General features: G+C 38.9%; 1 protein-coding gene across 3 annotated transcripts in view; it reads left to right on the forward strand.

Moving 5' to 3' along the window:
• Window positions 1-13,225: 13,225 nt before the first annotated feature.
• The window catches only part of SORCS1 (sortilin related VPS10 domain containing receptor 1), a 602,630-nt gene continuing 595,391 nt past the window's right edge, over window positions 13,226-20,464 (forward strand). For 2 of the 3 annotated variants that reach the window (XM_058436040.1, XM_032178276.2), the window contains exon 1: window positions 13,671-14,310. In XM_058436040.1, coding sequence (XP_058292023.1) covers window positions 13,753-14,310 — 558 coding nt within the window. In that variant the 5' untranslated portion in view covers window positions 13,671-13,752. Of the gene's footprint in view, window positions 14,311-20,464 lie in introns of all 3 variants that reach the window. The other variant, XM_032178269.2, reaches the window with a different exon arrangement.

Genomic DNA, 20,464 nt, shown 5'->3' on the forward strand with positions numbered 1-20,464 from the left:
CAGTTGGGTGACTACAGTTAACAACAATATACTGCAAATTTCTTTTTTTTATTTCCAACTTTTAAGTTCTGGGGTACATGCACAGGATGTGCAGGTTTGTTACATAGGGAAAAGTGTGCTATGGTGATTTGCTGCAGAGATCATCCCATCACCTAGATATTAAGCCCAGCATCCATTAGCTATTCTTCCTGCTCTCCTTCCTCCCACCCCCAATGTTCCAACAGGCCCCACTCTGTGTTGTTCCCCCTCCATGTGTCCATGTGTTCTCCTCATTCAGCTCCCACTTACAAGTGAGAACATGTGGTATTTGGTTTTCTGTTCCTATGTTTGTTTGCTGAAGATAATGGCTTTCAGCTCCATCCATGTCCCTGCAAAGAAATGATTTTGTTTCTTTTTATGACTGCATAATATTCCACAGTGTATATGTACCATCTGCTGCAAATTTCAAAATAGCTAGAAGAGACTATTCAAAGTGTTCCCAACACAAAGAAATGATAAACATTCAAGGTGATGGATATTTTAAATACCCTGATTTGATCATTACATATTATAAGAATGTATCAAAATCTCACATGTCTACCATAAATAGGCACAATTAATATATAAAGAAATCTTTTTAAAGTAAAAAAATTAATTCTTTAAGCAATTTTGAAATATACTGTACATTATTTTTAACTATAATGACATTGTGCAACAGATCCTATAAATATATGCAATCATTTGTCAATTTAAAACTATATATTTTAAAGGACAGCATAAAGATCTTTGCAGTGATGAGAATGTTCCATATTGTGACTTTATGTCAAGATGTCATAATATCAATATCCTGATTGTAATTCTGCAAGATGTTACCATTGGGGGAAACTGGCCAAAGAGTACATGGGAATAACCTGTATTTATTTATCACCACTACTGTGAATCTACAATTATCTCAAAATAAAAAGCTGAATTTATAAAAAAGAATGACAGGCAGAAAGAAACGATGTGGTGTTTTAAAAGACAGACTTTAAGGTAGATTGAAGGCAAAAAATGGAAAATAAATACAGTACAAGTTAAAAAAGGCAAAATTATATTAATATACAAAGTCGATTTAAGGCAAAAAAAATATAAAGGAGAATTCATAATAATGAAGGAATAAATGTTAAAAGATGATTTGGCAGTTCTAAATATATTTGACCGTAATAACACATCTTCAGAATGTCAATAACAAATTGAAAACAAATCAAGGAGAAACACACACATATGATTGGCAATTTTGATACACCTCTCTTACTAACTACAAATTAAGCCAAAAAAATTAACAAAATTATAGAATATTTGAACAACATAATTAACAAACTTGACCTAATGAACATATATAAAACACTAAGTGTAAATATTGCAGAACACACGTTAATTCAAGTGTGCTCGGAACATTTACCATTATTGATCATAGCAAACTCCATTAAGCAAGTTTCAACAAATTTCAAATAATTGAATTTGTACAATATTCTTTCTGATTGCAATGAAAGAAAACTAGAAAATTTTAAAAACATAATTAGAAATACTTGTCTAGGTGCAGTGGCTCACACCTGTAATCCCAGCACTTTGGGAGGCCAAGCTGGGAGGATCGCTTGAGACCAGGAGTTGAAGACTAGCCTAGGCAGCAACATACTGGGGCCCCCTCTCTACAAAAACTGAAAAAAAATTAGCCAGGTGTAGTAGTGCCCATATGCAGTCCCAGTTACCCAGGAGGCTGAGGGGGGATGATCACTTGAGCCCAGAAAGTCAAAGCTGCAGCGTGAAGTGATCACACCACTGCACTGCACTCTAACCTGGGAGACAGGAAACCCTGTTTCAAAAAAAAGAAAAAGAAAGAGAGAGAGAGAAAGAGAGAAAGGAAGAAAGGCAGGAAAGGAAGGAAGAAAGAAAGAGAAAAGGAAGGAAGGAAGGAAAACAGAGAGGGAGGGAGGAAGGAAGGAAGGAAGGATTACATATAATACATTTTAATAACTCATGAATCAAAAAACAAAATAACAATGGAGATATTTTAAAAATTAAACTAAATGGTAATGAGTGGGTCATATCAAAACTTGTGAGATGCAGCTAAAGCAGTGATTATAGGGGAATAAAAGTTTCAAATATATGTACACATATATATGTGTGTATATAAGCAGAAATAAATTAAAGCAAAATATGCAAAACAAGAATAACTCAAATTTGCTTTTAACAATGAATAAACCTGATAAACTTCTAGTAAGTTTGATCAAGGACAATGAAAGAAAACAAAAATTACCCATATCAGAAATCAAGAAGAGGACATTAACATAGATCTAACAGATAGCAAAATGATAAGAGTAATAGAATAATAAAACAAATTTATATCAATAGATTTGAAAATTCAGATGCAATGAATAAAGTATTTGAAAAACACAATGTACCAAAACAAACACAAAAAGAAATAAATTGGCCAGGCACGGTGGCTCACACCTATAATCCCCAGCACTTTGGGAGACCAAGGTGGGCATATCACTTGAGATCAGGAGTTCGAGACCAGCCTGGTTAACATGGTGAAACCCCGTCTCTACCAAAAATGCAAGAATTAGCCAGGCATGGTGGCACACACCTGTAATCCCAGCTACTCGGGAAGCTGACAAGAGAATCACTTGAACCTGGGAGGTGGAGGTTGCAATGAGCCGAGATCACGCCACTGCACCCCAGCCTGGGTGACAGACAGAGATTCCATCTTAAAAAAAAAAAAAAAAAAAAAAAAAAGAAAGAAATCTAAATAGGTTGATAAATGGTAAATAAAGCTTACCATAAAGTAAATTCCAGATCCAAGTAATGTCAGTGGTTATTTCATTCAAACGAATAAGGAAGAAATAACACTAATCTTACACGAACTCCCCCAGAATATAGAGAAAGGGTGAACTCTTATCAGCTTGCTTTATGGTGCCGCTTTAATCTTGATTTCAAAATCCATTAAGGACATTATACAAAAGGGAATTAAAAGACAGGATATCTCATGAATATGCTTGCAAAAATCCTAAACAAAATATAAACAAATCAGATTCAACACCATAATAAAATAAAATGTTTTGTTCAAGTGGAGTTTGTTCTAGGAAGTTAAGATTAGCTTCACATTTGATAATTAGTTAATATTGACTGAACAGAGGAGAAAAACGTGACCATATTGCAAGAGTGGAAAGGCATATAAAAATTCAAAACCTATTCATGTTGTTAAAAAGTCAGCAAATTAAGAATTTAAAAAATTAATATAATAAAGTGATTGGCAAGAAAAACTCACATAAACAGCATACTTCACAGTGAAATAATAAAACCTTTCCCCCTGGTCTTTTGAGCCAATTTTCCCCATACAATATTGTAAATTATTACCATTTCTATTTAATATCATATTCATCTTCCTAGCCAATCATCAACCAATCAATGGTAGATATATTTCAAATAGAGAAGTAGAATTTTAATATGCATATATCCTTAAGTACATAAAAATTCTAAAGGGCACTAAAAATTATTAAAATTAATAAGTATAATTAACAATTTCACCAGATATAAGGTCAATATAAAATTAATTTTGTTTTTATATTCTAGCGATAATCAATGAAAAATTAAGATAAATAGATCATAGTCACAATGCCACCAAATACCTTAAGTAACTGAGAATAAATATATTGAAAGATGTGGCCGGGCGCGGTGGCTCACGCCTGTAATCCCAGCACTTTGGGAGGCCGAGACGGGTGGATCACGAGGTCAGGAGATCGAGACCATCCTGGCTAACACGGTGAAACCCCATCTCTACTGAACAAAATACAAAAAATTAGCCGGGAATGGTGGCAGGCGCCTGTAGTCCCAGCTACTCGGGAGGCTGAGGCAGGAGAATGGCTTGTACCCGGGAGGCGGAGCTTGCAGTGAGCCAAGATGGCGCCACTGCACTCCAGCCTGGGCAACAGAGCAAGACTCCATCTCAAAACAACAACAAAAAAAGAAAGATGTGCCGGATTTCCATATTGGAAAACTAACAAATATTGCTAAGAGAATTTAAAGATCAAAATAAATGCAGAAAAATAATATATTAATGGATGGGAGGACTCAATATTTTTAAAATACTAATTTATCCCTGATTGATCTATACATACAATACAATCCTATTAAAAAGTCCATCATTCCTAGAAGTTGACAGTGAGATTCTAGAACACGCTGGAAGAACTAAGGGACTTCATATCAGGTTTTATGATGTATTATGATGTTGCAATAATTAAGAAGTGCTTTGTTAGCACAAAATTTGACAAACTTGATCCATTAAGGAGAATAGAAAATTCAGAAACAATCACACACACATAGTCACTTGACTTCAATAAATGTGCATGGCAATACAAAAGGAAAAGGATTTTTAAATTTTAAATTAATGGTGCTGAGTTCATTGACATCCATATACCACAACATGAATCTTGAACCTTACTTCATGCCATATACATACAAAGAAATTCCAGATGGATTATAGATATAAATGATAAAACAATACAGCTTCTAGAAAAAATTTCACAAACATGAGGTAGGAAAAGATTTATTAAACTGAAAATAAAAAGCATTAGCCATAAAGAAAAGGTTTGAAGTAATTGATAAATTGAATTACATCATATTAAGAACTTCTTTTCCCTTTTAGCTGTTATTGAATATATTTATGAAGTATAACATTATGTTTTAATGTATATACAAATAGTGAAATCATTACTAAAGTCAAGCAAATTGACATATCTATCCCCTCGCATGGTTACTCCTCCTTCTCCTACTTTTTTTGGTGTGGTAAGAGCACTTAAAATCTACTCTCTTAGCACATTTCCAGTATATAATGCAATATTAATAACTATAATCCTCATATTGTATATTCGATTCTAGACTTATTCATCCTATATAACTGTAACTTTGTACTCCGTGACCTACATCTCCTCATTTAACACCCTCTGCACTGCTAGACACGAGTACAAACTGTTTTATTTAATTGAATAAGTTCAAGAACCGCAAAATTATTGTATAGTTATAGAAGTCAGAAGAGGTATTACTTATGTCAGAGTGGATGCACATAGGTATTATTGACTGAGAAGGTACAGGATCCTGCTCGGATGCTGAGAAAGATTTCTATTTTCATCTTTGTGGTTGCATTTGTGTGTAAAAATAAAATCACAGAAACAACATATAATTAAGATTTTGACAATCTTATGGATGTGGGTTAAATTTTAATATGATTTTTAAATATTTAAAAAATGCTAACAAACATTGTCAATGTTACCGGGCAGGGTTCTCTTTAAACTAACTTCAGCTAATAGCAATAGGTTAGAAAAGAGGAACATTTTCAGTTGATGATATTTTGCCTTAAATTGCCATATTCATTGATTCAAGTTTTCTCTTAGGTGTAAATTTAGCTTTATGTGACATTTGTGGTGGGTGTTTATGATTCATCCTAGTGCTGATCGTCTGACAATATTAAGAAAGGCTATTAAAAATGTGAGAACGTTAGCTGTGTTATTCACTCATTCAAGAAACACTGTCTTCTCTGTGCCTGCATTAGGTTATGGACTGAGGTTAAGAGATAGATGACACAACCCCTAACCTACAGGAGTTTGCAGTCTAATGGAGGAGATGGCTAACTTAGAAGATGAGAATTTAAAAAGTACAATGTCAGAATAGGCATAGAGTGCCAAGAGAATATAGAAAAAAGAGATACTGTTTACCTACTTAGCACCTACAACAACAGAACCAAAAAGTACATTACAAGATGATCTCCATAATGAGAACCTTTAAAAGTCTGTGGATAAATTTCAAACATTTCCTAATATCATGCCAAGATCTAGCGGATGATGGCACAGGACATGGCAGGCACAGACCAAGAATTATGCTGCAAAGAAGGAGGCCATCAATTTGGGGTTAAACCTATGGTAGCAGATATCAAAGAAACAAAAGTAGTTAATGTAAGTCTAAGAAGATAAAGCTACTAAAATCTAGAAATATCAGTGAGTTGGATGAGAGATGGAGAAATGGAGAAAAAGATTTTGTCTGCGGGCCTCTACAGAAATTGGGCCTTTGGATAACAGGCATAAAATACCAGTTTAACAATGAACCGATTGACTTCTTAGATAGGGACTCATTAAACCACACCTGGAGAACCACAGCTCCTTTTAGAAAATGAACAGGCCTCAGCTAATAACGTACCTCATAGCGATATACCTGATGATAGTAACTGAGCAGGTAGTTGAGTGGATCCTAATAACAGTTTTTCAACAATCATGGATCTACGTCTAGGCAGCTTATTAAAGCTCATTCATATCTTCACACTCTATCTCCACAAGATGAACTGCATGTGTTGAATAAGGGATGTATTAAGGGATTCCCTGGCTGGGCGTTGGTGGCTTACGCCTGTAATTCCAGCACTTTGGGAGGCCAAGGCAGGTGGATCATATGAGGTCAGGACAACATGGTAAAACCCCGTCTCTACTAAAACTACAAAAATTAGCCAGGCATGGTGGCAAAGCCTGTAATCCCAGATACCTGGGAGGCTGAGGTAGGAGAACTGCTTGAACCTGGGAGGCAGAGGTTGCAGTGAGCCAAGATAGCACCAATGCACTCCAGCCTGGGAGACAGAGTTAGACCCCGTGTCCAGAAAAAAAAAAAAAAAAAAAAAAGGGATTCCCTTGGACCTTTTCTAAAGTTAATTTCTCAAGCTGCAAAGAATAATTCAAGTGCATAGTTAAAAGCTCGGTCTCTTGCCCAATCTACTGTTGATGTCCTAGAAGCTTGCAAAGATGCAGATTGATGGTACAGTGTTTTACGTAGAACACCGGATTGGCAATAACTAAGAAGGTGGTAGTTTATCCCATCCTTTCAATTTGCTTCCAGAGTGAAACTTCTGCGTTCCCACACCTGTTCTCTACTCTTCTTTTTATATCTTCTGGGGTATGGTGGTCTTTAAATTGTATTTTTACCCTAGCTGGAAATAAGTTGATTTTTTAAAAAAAAGAATGGATTTTAACTCTTTGTCTGCCATCTAGAGAACCATGTTGAAGAACAGTGTCAAACTGAAGTTGGTATTTGAAGTATGAAGCAACTTTAACAGCTAACAAGTATTGAGTGTTCACTCTGTCTCAGGTAAATCGGTTTTACATGAGGAAGGTGATATAACCTACGTTTTGCAGATTAAGGAACAGGGATTCCAAAAGTCAAATGCTAAAGTACAGTTAGTGAGTGACATGCACGGGATTTAAAAGCAGGATTTTGATTTTCAAGTTTAGGATTTTAAGCCCCACACTGTACTGCCTCTCAGCACAAGACAGACAGACACAACAGACTTTGTGCCTTTGACCGCCTCTCTTCTTTTCCTCCTTGGTGTCCCTCTGTGCCACTATCAGAGCTTAGCATACTGTTGGGAATATCTGGACTGGAGGCCTGCTCTTGGTCCAGATCAAACAGAGAAATGGGAAGCAGCATAAAATAGTTAATGTCTGTCCAACTGTGCTACTGATTCTTTGATTTGTTTCCTCCTTCTTCTGTAAGATACTCTTTGCTCTGAGTGAGAGGTCCCAAAGATCTTGTTTTTCAGTGGCTACTGTACATTTTATAGAGTTGTATTCTGCTGGAATATTATGCCCCAGAAGTCTACTGAATTTGGCTTTGTATTAACCTCATTCATCTTTGGATAGGTTCTTGTTAAAGGGGACAAAAATAACCAAAGATTTCTTATCATATAGAAGCTTTTCGTTGTGCAATCATTGGCCTTTAAAGAGTTTTTTGAGGTGGTGTTTTGTTTCTTTTGTCTCCTCTCCTCCAGTCAGTGTTCCTGAAGCAACAAAAGTGAAATGTAGCTCCAACTTTAGTTTAAAATAAACTGAGTTTATTTTTCCTATTTGTGTTTCTAGGGAAGTTGGACCAGAAAACGTGTTATGAAGTTGGTTTCGTGATTTAGTACATCAAAGCCTTTTTATATTAGACTTACAGGCTAGAGAAAGACAGAAAACAGAGAACACAGAAGTTACATTTTACAGTTTTCAGATCATTTTAAGACTGTAATAAAGTTATGTTAATGCATTCTCAGACTTTTTGGTAAAGGTATATTTTCAAAAATCTAATAATACAATCTTTACATAAACTTATTTAATCATAGTATATTTTTATCTATTTCACTTTAAGTATGAATATTAAAATTGGAAAAATATATATGCATATGTGAGTTTACATAATGACAGTGATATTATTTCATGCTTCTCTTTTCCTATTTAATTATGCAAACTATCCTTTGAAACCTGAAATGATTGTATAAGCACTGCATAATAGCTACACAAAAATAATGTGGAATTTTAATTCATGAATATACAAATTGGGAACAGAATTGGGCAAAACAAGGGGGAAAAGGATAAAAAGACAATCTGCTCTAAGTCTTCTCTCTAAGTCTGTGACCTTAGATAAATTTCTTTGTATTCTGTAAGATACAGGCAAAAACTGCCCCCTACCTATCTTTTGTAGCTGCTGCAAGATTTATTAAACTAGGGGGAAAAAAGCAAAACAAAAACTGTTTAGAGGTGTGATGAGATAGAGGGTACACAAATCCAAGATAGTTGTGTTATCTCCAACGGGTGTTCAAGGTAGAATTAACTTTCATAACATCCTTAAGAGTTAGGTAGATAATCTTAGCCCTGTTTTTAAAGATAAGAGGGCTTATGTTCTCCTACTAGCACCACTTAGATTGGGTGTATGAGAAGGGATACAATTACTGGATTCAGAGCTAAGTCTCTATTTATTGATACCTGAAAGTATTTTAAGGGGCAGGTTAAAAAAATCCCATCATTCTGTTGGCAGGCAATGAGAATAGCCTGCCTATTATTCTCCCCAGTTTTCTTTCTGTGGTTCTTCATGAAATTGATCTGAAATGCAAGACAAGACACCTTGTCTCAATGGTATCCAAGGAGAGCCAAGTATTTTGAGAACTATTAAAAGACACTGTTCAAACGATGAGGCATATAATGTGATTTAGTGCAAACTGAAGCCAAAGTAGCCATCAGAAATTAAGAGACTTAGGAAAAAGAGAAGACCAAAAACCAATGAGACAGTTAACCTGTAGCTTATGCTGTAAGATTTTGTGGGGAGTGGCTATACCACTCTCTTTAACACTACTCCCCACACACAAAATAAAAGCAAATAGAAATGGAGAGTATATATATTCCCCTCAGCCTAAAAAAAGTGCACACTTCTTCCCAAAATTGCTTGCTCAACATTACTAAAAATGTTTCAAGCTAATTAGAGTGCCTGACACATAGAAAATCATCAATAAGTGTTATCTGTTATTAGTCGGATTCGGAGTAAAACAGTATTTCATAAAATCAAGAACATACTAGGAATAAGAATGCCTACATAGAAACCTTGTCTCTTTGCACTAATTGCTGTGTGACCCTAGTTACTTAATATCATCTGTGAAGTAGGGAAAATGATAGTACTTATCTGATATAAGCTTTGTAAAAAAAAAAAAAAAAAAAACAAAACAAAACAAAAAAACAAAAAAAAAAAACAAAGGCATGAGCTGGTACATTACTCCATAGCATATTTTCTGGCATAGAGTATATATCTGCTTTACAAAGTATTAGTTACTAAGAGTTGTGCTCCTAGGCTTGTTATACTGGTGCCACCCAGCTAACCAGCCATTATTTATTGAGCACTTAATAAACTAGGCACTGAAAGAAATGTTGAAATGAGGTTAATGTTGAAAATAAATGTTGAAATAAGAAGGATATGGCCTTTATCCACATGTGGATTTTTTGGAAGTTATTAACAAAAAACAGGTTTAAGTAAAATAATTAAATGCTGTAACATACACTTAGAAAGATCTGGCAAGAGACTGATACAGAAAATGTGGAATAAATTTCTTCTTTAGGCAGAGGTTCAGGAAAAGTCTCTCTAAGGTTGTATATTTAAAATGAAGGTCTCAAACAAGAGGAGTCAGCCTTATGAAGTGGGGTTGGAGGGTGGATGTTCTAGGCAGGCGGAACAGCATGTGCAAAGGTCAAGAACTGTAAAAAACTGGGCACATCAGAGAAAAGGATAGCCCCTAATGGCTGGCGTATTAGGAAGAGGGTAGAGAATCCTGCCAAGTGTGATTGAGAAGTGAGTACTTGGTCAGCCATGGTAAGGAGTTTGGATATTATTCTGTTTGTGAAGGTAAGCTGGCAGGAAGTATTAAGCAGTTACAATAAATTATATTTTTTATCCTTTTGAAAGACTACTTTTGCTGCTTCGTAGGGCAGTGTCCACACTTTTTTGATTGTGCACACCAATCAGTATACAATGACTATATAAGAATAAATGTTCCTATTCTTTGTCTTTCTGCCTCTGCTTCTTTCTCTATCTGCTTCTGTCTCTCTCTTTATACATATATATGCATATATAGGAATATATATACACATACGTTTATATTGTATATAAAACTATATATAACATAGGTATATTAATCAATAATTACATATTTTAGCAAGGCTAAATTTTAATCTGATTAAAACTAAATATATCACCAAATTCTACTATTTTCATCTTGCACAAAAATGGATCACCTCAGTGTGCTTGTGCCCTTGTACTTGTGCCATCTTTGGAGATGACTATTGGAGAGAAGGAATGGAATAGTGCAATTATGGAGTAGAGTGAGCAGTTGTTGTGGTAGTCCAGATGAGAAATGATGATAATTTAGACTAAGTCATGGCATATTTGTCACGTGCACAATGAAAAGACTCCTTATTGGAATTACAGATTTATGTTCTCTACTAGCCTTTGATATCAATTACTTTCCTAACAAATGATTCATTCTTATTACATCATATTATATTAATACAAATCTATTGGATTGCTTAGTGGGTTGTTGGATTGAAAACATCTTGAAATAGACTTCCCTCCATGATTAGCCTATTTATTGTAGTCTTCTGGAAAATGGGAATAATTTAGGAAATTACTGGTACTTTCCTCTTCTGTTTGTTGGCAAAAGTAAACGGGGAGCAGAGCCACAAAAAATAAAATGAATCCATCTATCTACATATGAACAATACGACTTGCAGCCAATTTTATCCACACTTGTGTAACTTCTGTCTCAAATGAATAATTAAAATCAGGCATTACAAACTTGCCTGCTCTCTATGAACTCCCAGCAAATGGACTGCAAATGCTTTCACTTTAAAGGGATCATTCTGACAGGTGTGTTTGAAAAGAGGTTGTAAATTCTGGGAAGGAAAAATCAACTCTACTTGTACCAGCATTCTTCAGGAGGCGCTTCCATTTTGAAACCAAAATAACATAAATGTTGGTAGGGCAATGATAGACTAAGGCCAGGAAACTGAATCCACTAATGTCTTCTTTTCCATTTTGCTTCTTCCAGCCTATATTTGGATGATAATTTATTTGGGTTCTGATTCTTTAATCTGGTTTTCCTTTCTTGGAGGAATTCCCACGTACTTGTACTTATCCAGACTGGAAAGGAGGTTAGCAGGGCATAGAAAGAAGTCATTAAGTAAATGATCCTGCAAAGCTCTAAAAACCTTTCTGAGGAAAGAAAAAACGACCGCTCTGGGTTTTGACAAAGAACATTTGCAATTTGAGGAGGAGAGAGGACCTCTGGCTCTCCTCTCCTCCATCTAGAGGCCATAGCCTGCCAGACAGCCTTTCTGTTTTGGAGCATCCAGGCATAAAGGTGCTTTTGCTTGTATCTCTTCTTTAAGGACAAACGGGACACTCTTTTGTCCTTTTAGGTACTCAACTTTAATGGCTGAGAAGCCTGCCCTCCTTGCATTTGCACTTTTCCTGCGCTGGTCATAAGAACAATAACTTAGGCCGATATTTTACAACACCTCTCTGGATTGGATTGATGTAACAGATGTTTTCTTGTACAACATTAGAAAGAATTTCATTAATTGAAGAGTAATTATCACTCTATTACTTTGAACTTGGCCTCATTGCAAACACAGTGTACAGATTTTTCAGTGAGGTTATCATTCTAGTATGAAAATGAACAAAAATGTAACTAGAAACTGGAATTGGTACTATTTTGTTGTGTCATTCATGTATTCAATCAGTAAATATTCATTAAATAGTGTAATAACTAACATGTACATAAGAGAATATTACGTATATGAAGACTGCAAAGAAATTTGAAACCATTTCAACCCTTAGAAGCAAACTGTCTAAAAAGGATTCGATTTTGAGAAATTCTTTGCCATTTTCAAAGCCCATTCACCTGCTATAAATCTTCATCTGAACTTATGAACAGTAGCAGGGGTGCTAGGCTGGGCAGATACTATAATCATACAATTATAGAATTTTAGGAGCGGAAGGGCTTTTAAAGCTCATCTAATGTGACCATTTAATTTTAAAGCTTAGGAAGCTGAGAGACTGTGATTTGTCTGAGGTCCCAAAGCAAACCAGTGGCAGAGCACCACCACAGACTGGCTAATAGGGATCTCAAAGCATGTGGCAGTAGCACTGGGCCGGGCACCAAGTGACACAGAATAACTATAAGTACTGTGCCTCCTTTCCTGTATTTATTTGTTATGCAGATATACATTAGACTCACAATCAATATTTATTGAACTAATGACTGGCAAATTTCCTCCCATGTAGGGTACTGTGCCACGTCCTGAGGAAAATGGTAAACAGAAAACAGGTCACTTCCTCCAAGTTGCTCGAAATTTGATCTTCCTGTCCTCAATGAGTTTGCAGTCTCTTAGGGAAACCAAGATATATCCGCTTAAAAAACGCGTAGTGGAAAGCGTTTTCTTAAATATGATTGCATGCAGGAAGATTGGGTTCAAATTCAGTGAATGCTTTAGGAGGTTAGGAGAGAAATCTAAGCGTTATAATTAATGGGAAAAAAATCCCCCAAACTAACACACACACACACACACACACACACACACAAACACACACACGCACACACACACACACACACGCACACACACACACACACACACGCACACACGAGATCATTTAATTACATCACTCTCTGCTGCTGCCTTTCCGGGATCTCCCCCAGGCTGGGACACACAGGCTCTGCTGCGGGTAAGGTCAAGATGCCAACTCAGGAAGCATAAGAGAGGCAAGGAGCAGAAGCCCAACCATCCCTATCTCCTCAACTAGAAAAGACCAGAAAGACGGAGAAAAAAGGAAACAGCAACATAGACTGATAGAAACAATAAAGCAGAAATACGAAGCTCCCGACACAGCGACTGCTCCCGGAGCCCGGGGTCGACCGCCCCCGCGGGCAGGGTGCGCGGACTCAGCGCCGGGACCCGCGGCCGCGGGGGCGCAGAGTGGGCGGCGGGGAGAGGCGGCGACAGCGCCTGCGAGGCCGAGGAGAGGTCGCCGGCGGCGCCTCCAGCGCCCGGAGACCCGGTGCGCAGCGCAGCTCGGCCGCGGGACGCGGCGCCCGGAGCCCCGGCAGCGCCTGCTCTCCCTCCCGCGTCGCCCGCCAGCGCCCGCGCCCGCTCCGCCGGTGACTTCAGCTCAGCTCCACCCCCGCGCGGCGGCGGCTCGCTCCGTCCGGACCCGCGCTCTGCACAAGCCCAGCCCGGGCGAGCGGCCGCCACCTGCCTGGCGCCGCCTCCACCCGCCCCCACCGCGGCCCAACTTGGATGGAGTTGGGGTCCTGAGCGCCGGCCCCCCACAGCCGCCAGCGCAGAGCTCCGCGCCGCCACCTTCGGTCTGGGACCCCTCTCTCCGCTGCTCTTCGCTCCCGCGATGGGAAAAGTTGGCGCCGGCGGCGGCTCCCAAGCCCGGCTGAGCGCGCTCCTCGCCGGCGCGGGGCTCTTGGTCCTCTGCGCCCCGGGCGTCTGCGGCGGCGGCTCCTGCTGCCCCCCGCCGCACCCCAGCTCGGCCCCACGCTCGGCCTCGACCCCTAGGGGCTTTTCCCACCAGGGGCGGTCAGGCAGGGCTCCTGCCACGCCCCTACCCCTCGTAGTGCGTCCCCCGTTCTCAGTGGCCCCCGGGGACCGAGCGCTGTCCCTGGAGCGGGCTCGGGGCACTGGGGCATCCGTGGCGGTTGCTGCACGCTCCGGCCGGAGGAGACGGAGCGGAGCGGATCAGGAGAAGGCAGAACGGGGAGAGGGCGCGAGTCGGAGCCCCCGGGGAGTGCTAAGAGATGGAGGGCAGCAGGAGCCTGGGACTCGGGAGCGGGACCTGGGCAAAGCCACCCGCTTCCGGATGGAGGAGCTGAGACTGACCAGCACCACGTTTGCGCTGACGGGAGACTCAGCACACAACCAAGCCATGGTCCACTGGTCTGGCCACAACAGCAGCGTGAGTAGAATGGGACTGAGGGCAAAGGAGTGGAAAGATGGAAAGGGTTAAAGTCGGCTGTGTGATCTGATGGAGAATTCGGGGGAAATAGGGTTTCTGGACTTGGGAGATGCTGCAAACTGGTCTCTGCCCACTTCCCCCAAGAGTTAGCATCACCTACTAGGAGACCAACCTCCCCATCTCTCCCACCAACACCATCAGAGAGTCCTCTCCAAATGCCACAGCTTCAAACTGAGGAGTCAAATCCCTATTTCCTGTTGCCTTGGTCGCGTTGGTGTGTGGAACTGAAGACCAGGCAAACAGAGGGGTTAAAGTTCTCCTAATACAGAGATGAAAGGGTTAAATTTCCAGGCAGGCTGACATCCCCTCAAATGACTTTCCCTTTACTTGCCAGACCTATGTACTGGCTCAAGGAAGATTAAGAAGACCCATATATGTAGGCGTTTTATTTTTTATTTTATTTTAATTTGATGCAGAGCTCCTAAACCCCTCTTCCCCACAAGGTAGAACTGCAGTGGAGAGTATATAAGGTGTTCTTTAGCGTATCCTCTGCTTTAGGGACCAAGTGGATGCAAGTTTCAGGGCAGGAACTCTCCAGCATCTTCTAACAGCACTAAGTGAGTGTGTTTTGAGAACTGGGGCTTTCCAGCCCGTGAATGAGCGGTTGTTCTCTGGCATGGTCAGTCCCAGGAAGATCAGATATATCCCAGTGACAACAACTCCCTGTTCTCCCCCATTGCCTGACCTCCTCTAATGAAGAGCACAAATAAAGACTTAACGTTCCCTTTATGAAGGCAGGAAAGGGATTGCTCAATTCCAGGAGGCTGGATTCCAGGGGACTTAGGATGCAAGTCCATGAGCTTTGGTCATATCAGGAAAGGTTTTAGATTTTCAGAAAAGCTTGCATGTCTGCAATCTGAGGGAGCTATTCCCGTTTAAATTGAACCTAGAAACTTCAGTGAGTTGAAATAGTAAAGAACCAGCTTTGATTGTAATAACTAAAAGTGATTTTAAAGTGTGGAAACTTCTCCAGACATAGACAAGAACATAACAACCAAGGATTGGTAAAATGGGGGAAAAAATTTCAAGTTTTACAGCTTCAACCAGGTAATTGAGATTGTAGTGTTTGTAATATGCACAATTTACGCAGTCTGGTACCTTTCAAAACGTTTTCTGTTGTGATGTAATTCCCAGAAACCTTCCCAGAATAAGTGCCACTTTAGTGAGTTGTGCTCATTGTCAGCTTTTTAATGAGAGTTGTGAACATTTTAAAATACTAATCTGTCATCATGAATTCCTTGGGTACATAGATATAAATTGTATTAAGGCACATCATTATAGATAATATTTAGCATTGATATATCTGTCCTGAGAGTAGTAGCAGGGTTTTCCCTACAATTCCTCCTTCATGACAGAGTCTGCGATTTTATATGGTTCTCAGGAGTGGTTTGATCAAATAAATGAAGCTGAGATTCTTTCCACTCAAGTTCTGGAGACCCTTGCCCTCATTCCTTACCTTAACTATTATATCTTTCATATCATAGCCACTAAAATTAATCCTCTAATTTGAACGTGAATCTTCTTAAACTGACTGAATAACTTTCACACTGCTTTAAGTGATTAACTCAAAGCTTCTGGCTTTAAGGGGAGATTTGAAACACATCAAACATGTTATCTCTTGTTGTGTTAAGAAGTAAAAGACTTTGGACTCAAAATGTTTCTGGCTTTTAATGTAATTCAAGCTGTAAAATATCACTCACCCATTAGACCTCTTTTTTTAAGCTCATCTCTTGAAAGATCTTGGAAAGAAAGAGAAAAGTAGAATACATCTTTGGCAAATTTTTAACCTCCATTTAGGAAATGGTGCCAAGCACTGCCAGCATTAAAAAATAATAATAAATGGTGCTTATAATTCTATCAGGGCTTTTTAGGGTCAGGGCATTGAACATGCAGGCAGGTCTGAGATAACGTAGGAAATAAGGTGATGAGTGTTAAAGTTTTGATCACTCAAATCATGTTAACTAATGAGGTGAGATTTCTGCCCCCTGAAGTCTCTTATTCCATAAAGACCTCTTCTGACCCAGTCTCTGCTCTGGTCATCACACACAAAGGTGTTTCTTCTTTTTCTTTTTTAAGTATATACATACAAATAGCGGAGAAAGATAAATAGTCTTTATCTATGTCCTCTAGAACAAAGCCAGTCCTACGTATCTGGACCAGACTCAGAGAAAGTTTAAAATATTTTTTAAAGGGAAAGAAAGCATAAATAAACTTTTTTTTTTTTTTTTTGGCAGTTTTGTAGAACGCAAAGCAGAGTGGAGACCTGAATTCTAGTTCTGCTTATTTGTGGTTTGACCGAAGCAAGTTGAGTGTCTGCTGAATGTGGATTTTTTCCATCTCTAAAGTAGGGGCTATGCCGGTCAGATTAACTACAGAGAATTAGGATCCAGGCTATACATAAGAGGGCAGTGTGACTTTAAAGCCTCATACACTTGTTTGGAACTCTCAACAGCACTTCACTTTACCCCAGGGTGGGAAATCCACTAATTTAAACCGGAGGGCCAGATTGGAGTGGTGGTGGTGGCCGGGGTTGGGGGGGGTGGGGGCATGGGGGACTCTTATCTTTTCACATTTAGATGTCCTCCCCTATAAATCTGCCCCCAAACCCATTCAGGGCCACAGGCAATGCACATCCTGTGAACCCCTCTCATCTTTAGCAAAAAGCGTTTGCTAAGAAGAGTCTCTGATTATGACAACACCTGCATTCAAGGTGCAAATGCATGGTAATTATAGGCTGCCTGTCAATTTGGTGAGGAATTCTGGATGGTTCACTCACCTCCTTCCCTTCTCTTTCCTGCCCCCTCAGCTGTTGGACTTGAGCAGTTGTATAAAGACATGTCTGTTTTGCCTCGTCTGTGGGTGTGATGTGATTCCTCTGTACTGCAGTCTCGATTGATGGAAACTGTTGCTAGAGTTGGTGGAACACCTGGGGGGATCTTCTGGCATGAAAGGTGCTGGGTATGAATCATTTGTCATGAGCTTGGTGTCGTAAGCAAGAACATATTGTTCCCACCCTACTCATCCCAGGCATGCTGTGCCCTGATCTAAATTTATATAGTAATCCTTAGAGTGTTAAAATATATATTTGCCTTTATATGTATGCATAATGGTGTATGTGTTTATTCCTTATTTCCAAGGGATTTTAAAGTGCTGTAGCATTCATCTTTATAAAATCCTTTGTAGGTAGTAAGTAGGTGATGGGTGTTAATATCTCTTTTTCATATTTTTATGCTGGAGTTAAATTTAGTATTTCAATTCACCACTCTGCCCCTTTCTCACTGGCAATCGTATTACAAGATTTGTTAACAGAGGGTTTTACTTGACTTCTATTTTACCATGATGACATCTTTAATGTTACATTTCTCATAGCACATGACGGACTGCTTGATTTCTGTGTACCTCTTTGCTTCTAGTTGTTCTGGGATTTGACATTTACCATCCAACATTAGTGAATAAATTGAGTCCCAATCTGGGCCAACTTTTGGGGTAGATGCTTTACGTTCATCATCTCACTTAATTTTTCACAGAAATGTCATGTGTAGATGTTATTATTGTCATTACATACAGGAGGAAACTGAGGTTCCAAGAGGCTAAATGAATTGCCAAATAGACACAGGAGGTCAGTGGCAGAACAGAGACTGTCACCCAAAGTGATCCTATTCCCAAACTGCACAGAAGGGCTTGTTCAGTGGACTTTAAAGTAGGACGGAAAAACTCAGACCTTTTGGAATCTGTATTTTAGATAATCCTATCTTGAGTTGATTTCTGATGATGGTGGAGGAGGACGTACTCTTAGCTGGAAGCTCCATCTCCTTGTAGAAAAGCGAGGACATTAACATGTGCCTGTCAGATTGCACCCTTTACCTTAAGTAGTGATTTGGTTGTTCTCTCATCCACCCACCTCTTCATCTTCAGTGAGACATGGAATCTGCACCTGGTGATTCAGTGAGCAAGAGGTAACCTGCGATCATTCAGCTTTCAGCTCAGTTGTTCTTCAGGAATAGATTCCTTTTCTAATTTAATGACAAATCTGATATTATAGACACATTGGCTATGAATGTTTGACTTGCCTATACATTTTGATACAGTTTTTTTTTCGGTGGGGGGGAGCTGACCTTTTAAAAAGTAAAATGATGAAAGATTTTAGCTTTCTCTAGCAAGCCCACGTAATTCCTTCTCTCAGTACTTAGTGCTATATGAATGCTAATGTGGTGTGATTTGGAAGGCAATGGGTTTGAAATCAAACAGATTTGAGTTTGAATCTTAGTTGTCCTGCTAAATCAGCACATTGCCTTGAGTAAGTCACTTGAATTCTTTGAGCCTCAGTCTCCCCATCTAAAATATGGGGATAGTATATCTTTCGGAGGTTTTTTCCTCAGGAGGTGACATCGTGGATACAAAGTGCTTTATTCCTAGTAAATGCTCAATAAATGCTACTTACTCATGGGAAGAAAGAGTTCTCTACTGGGAATTAAGAATTGTGGGTTATAATACTGGCTGTATACAAAAATTTGATATGTAATCATAGCATGTTGAAATATTGTAGCCTCAATTTCATCCTCTGTAAAATGGCACTAATAGACTAAAATCCATTGCAGGTCAAAACTAATTTAATACTTTGTTCGTACAGATACTGGATACCTGCTGCATTTACTAAGTAAAGTGCACTAGGAGTGTTGGGGATGTACAAATGACACAATGACCTATACCCTTGACCTGTAAGGGAACAAACCTTTTATTTCACAAGGTTCTTCCTTTTTCCTCAGTTCATATGCATATCTGTTTACGGGAAATCAAGTAATTTAAGATCCCAGCAGGCCTTCATTTCAATCTGGGCACATGGGTTTGCAGCAAAACATAGTTTATTAGGTTTATTGTATTATATCTTTATGTTAACGAACTTGCTAACTTTGGACCCCCCTTCCCCCACAAAAAAATGCTTCATGTGAAATTGGAAACTAAAAATCTCTTAGTTATTTAATGAGATTTTCTGGAGAACATTGATATGAATGTTGACTGTCAGAACTACATCCACATTTTTTAAAAGAGAGACCTTAGAAGTTCATAGAATAGGGCAAAAAAGCAGATACATTAATCTCATTTATATATGAGAATAATAATTGCTCCCATTTAGGAGTAATTGCTGTGTGCCAAAATTATGCCAAGAGCCTTACGCAAATTATTATATTTAGTTTTAATTCAACAAGTATTTATTGAGCTCCTAATATTTGTCATTCACTGGCATAGGGATATTTGTGAAAGTGCTACACAAGATGAAAAGAAATAATTCCTGCCCTCAATGAGCTCTCGGTCTTGTACCCAAAGAAACTTCTTAAGAGACAGCAGGAGATGTGCGTTCTCTGAGGACAGAACATGCTGTAGGAAGTCAGGGGAGAGTTGGGCATCTTCTGGCTGGGATGGCCTTCAAGCTGGATTGTAGAGTAGGTACTTCAGACAAACCTTGAAATGTAGAGAAGATTGTTAAGTAACAGTTGGAGATTATTACAAGGATATTTTTAGCTGAATGGATATCATGACTAAAGGTCAAGAGATGTAAACATTCCTCTTTATATCCAGGAATTTAAATTACTTGATTTAAAAACTATGTTTAACCAAAGTTTTAACCTTACGAATGATTGAAAAATATGAGTTAAGCAAAAAATATACACATCAATCTTGTAGTAAATTTGGGTACATTCCAAGCCCAGTAGGAAAATAAAAACCTTTATGGTCACTGAGAGACATGACTGACCTTATTTGCACGTTAAACCTTAGCTGGAGTCATCATTGTTTCATTTTCACCTTGATATTTTCCACACAGAGTTTTCACAAAAGGACTTTCTTTTAAGTTATTGGTGAGAGAGATCATTGTTCAGGCTGCCTTGAGGATAAATTAATTTGGCTCCCTGCCAGCTTATATTCAGTCGCTAAATGTATGTAAAATATTTGTCCTGTTTTTGTGTATGTCTTAATTACTGTCCCTTATTTTGCGGCTAAAAGGTGTGGAGAAGGCACTTGTGTCTCCTGGAGGGGAAACTGGCCAAGTAGCGTCTCTGCAATGGCCAAAGGGGATGGCAGAGAAGAGATGTGTTCA

The sequence above is a fragment of the Hylobates moloch genome, unplaced genomic scaffold (assembly GCF_009828535.3).
Source record: "Hylobates moloch isolate HMO894 unplaced genomic scaffold, HMol_V3 SCAFFOLD_3, whole genome shotgun sequence".
Lineage (NCBI taxonomy): Eukaryota > Metazoa > Chordata > Mammalia > Primates > Hylobatidae > Hylobates > Hylobates moloch.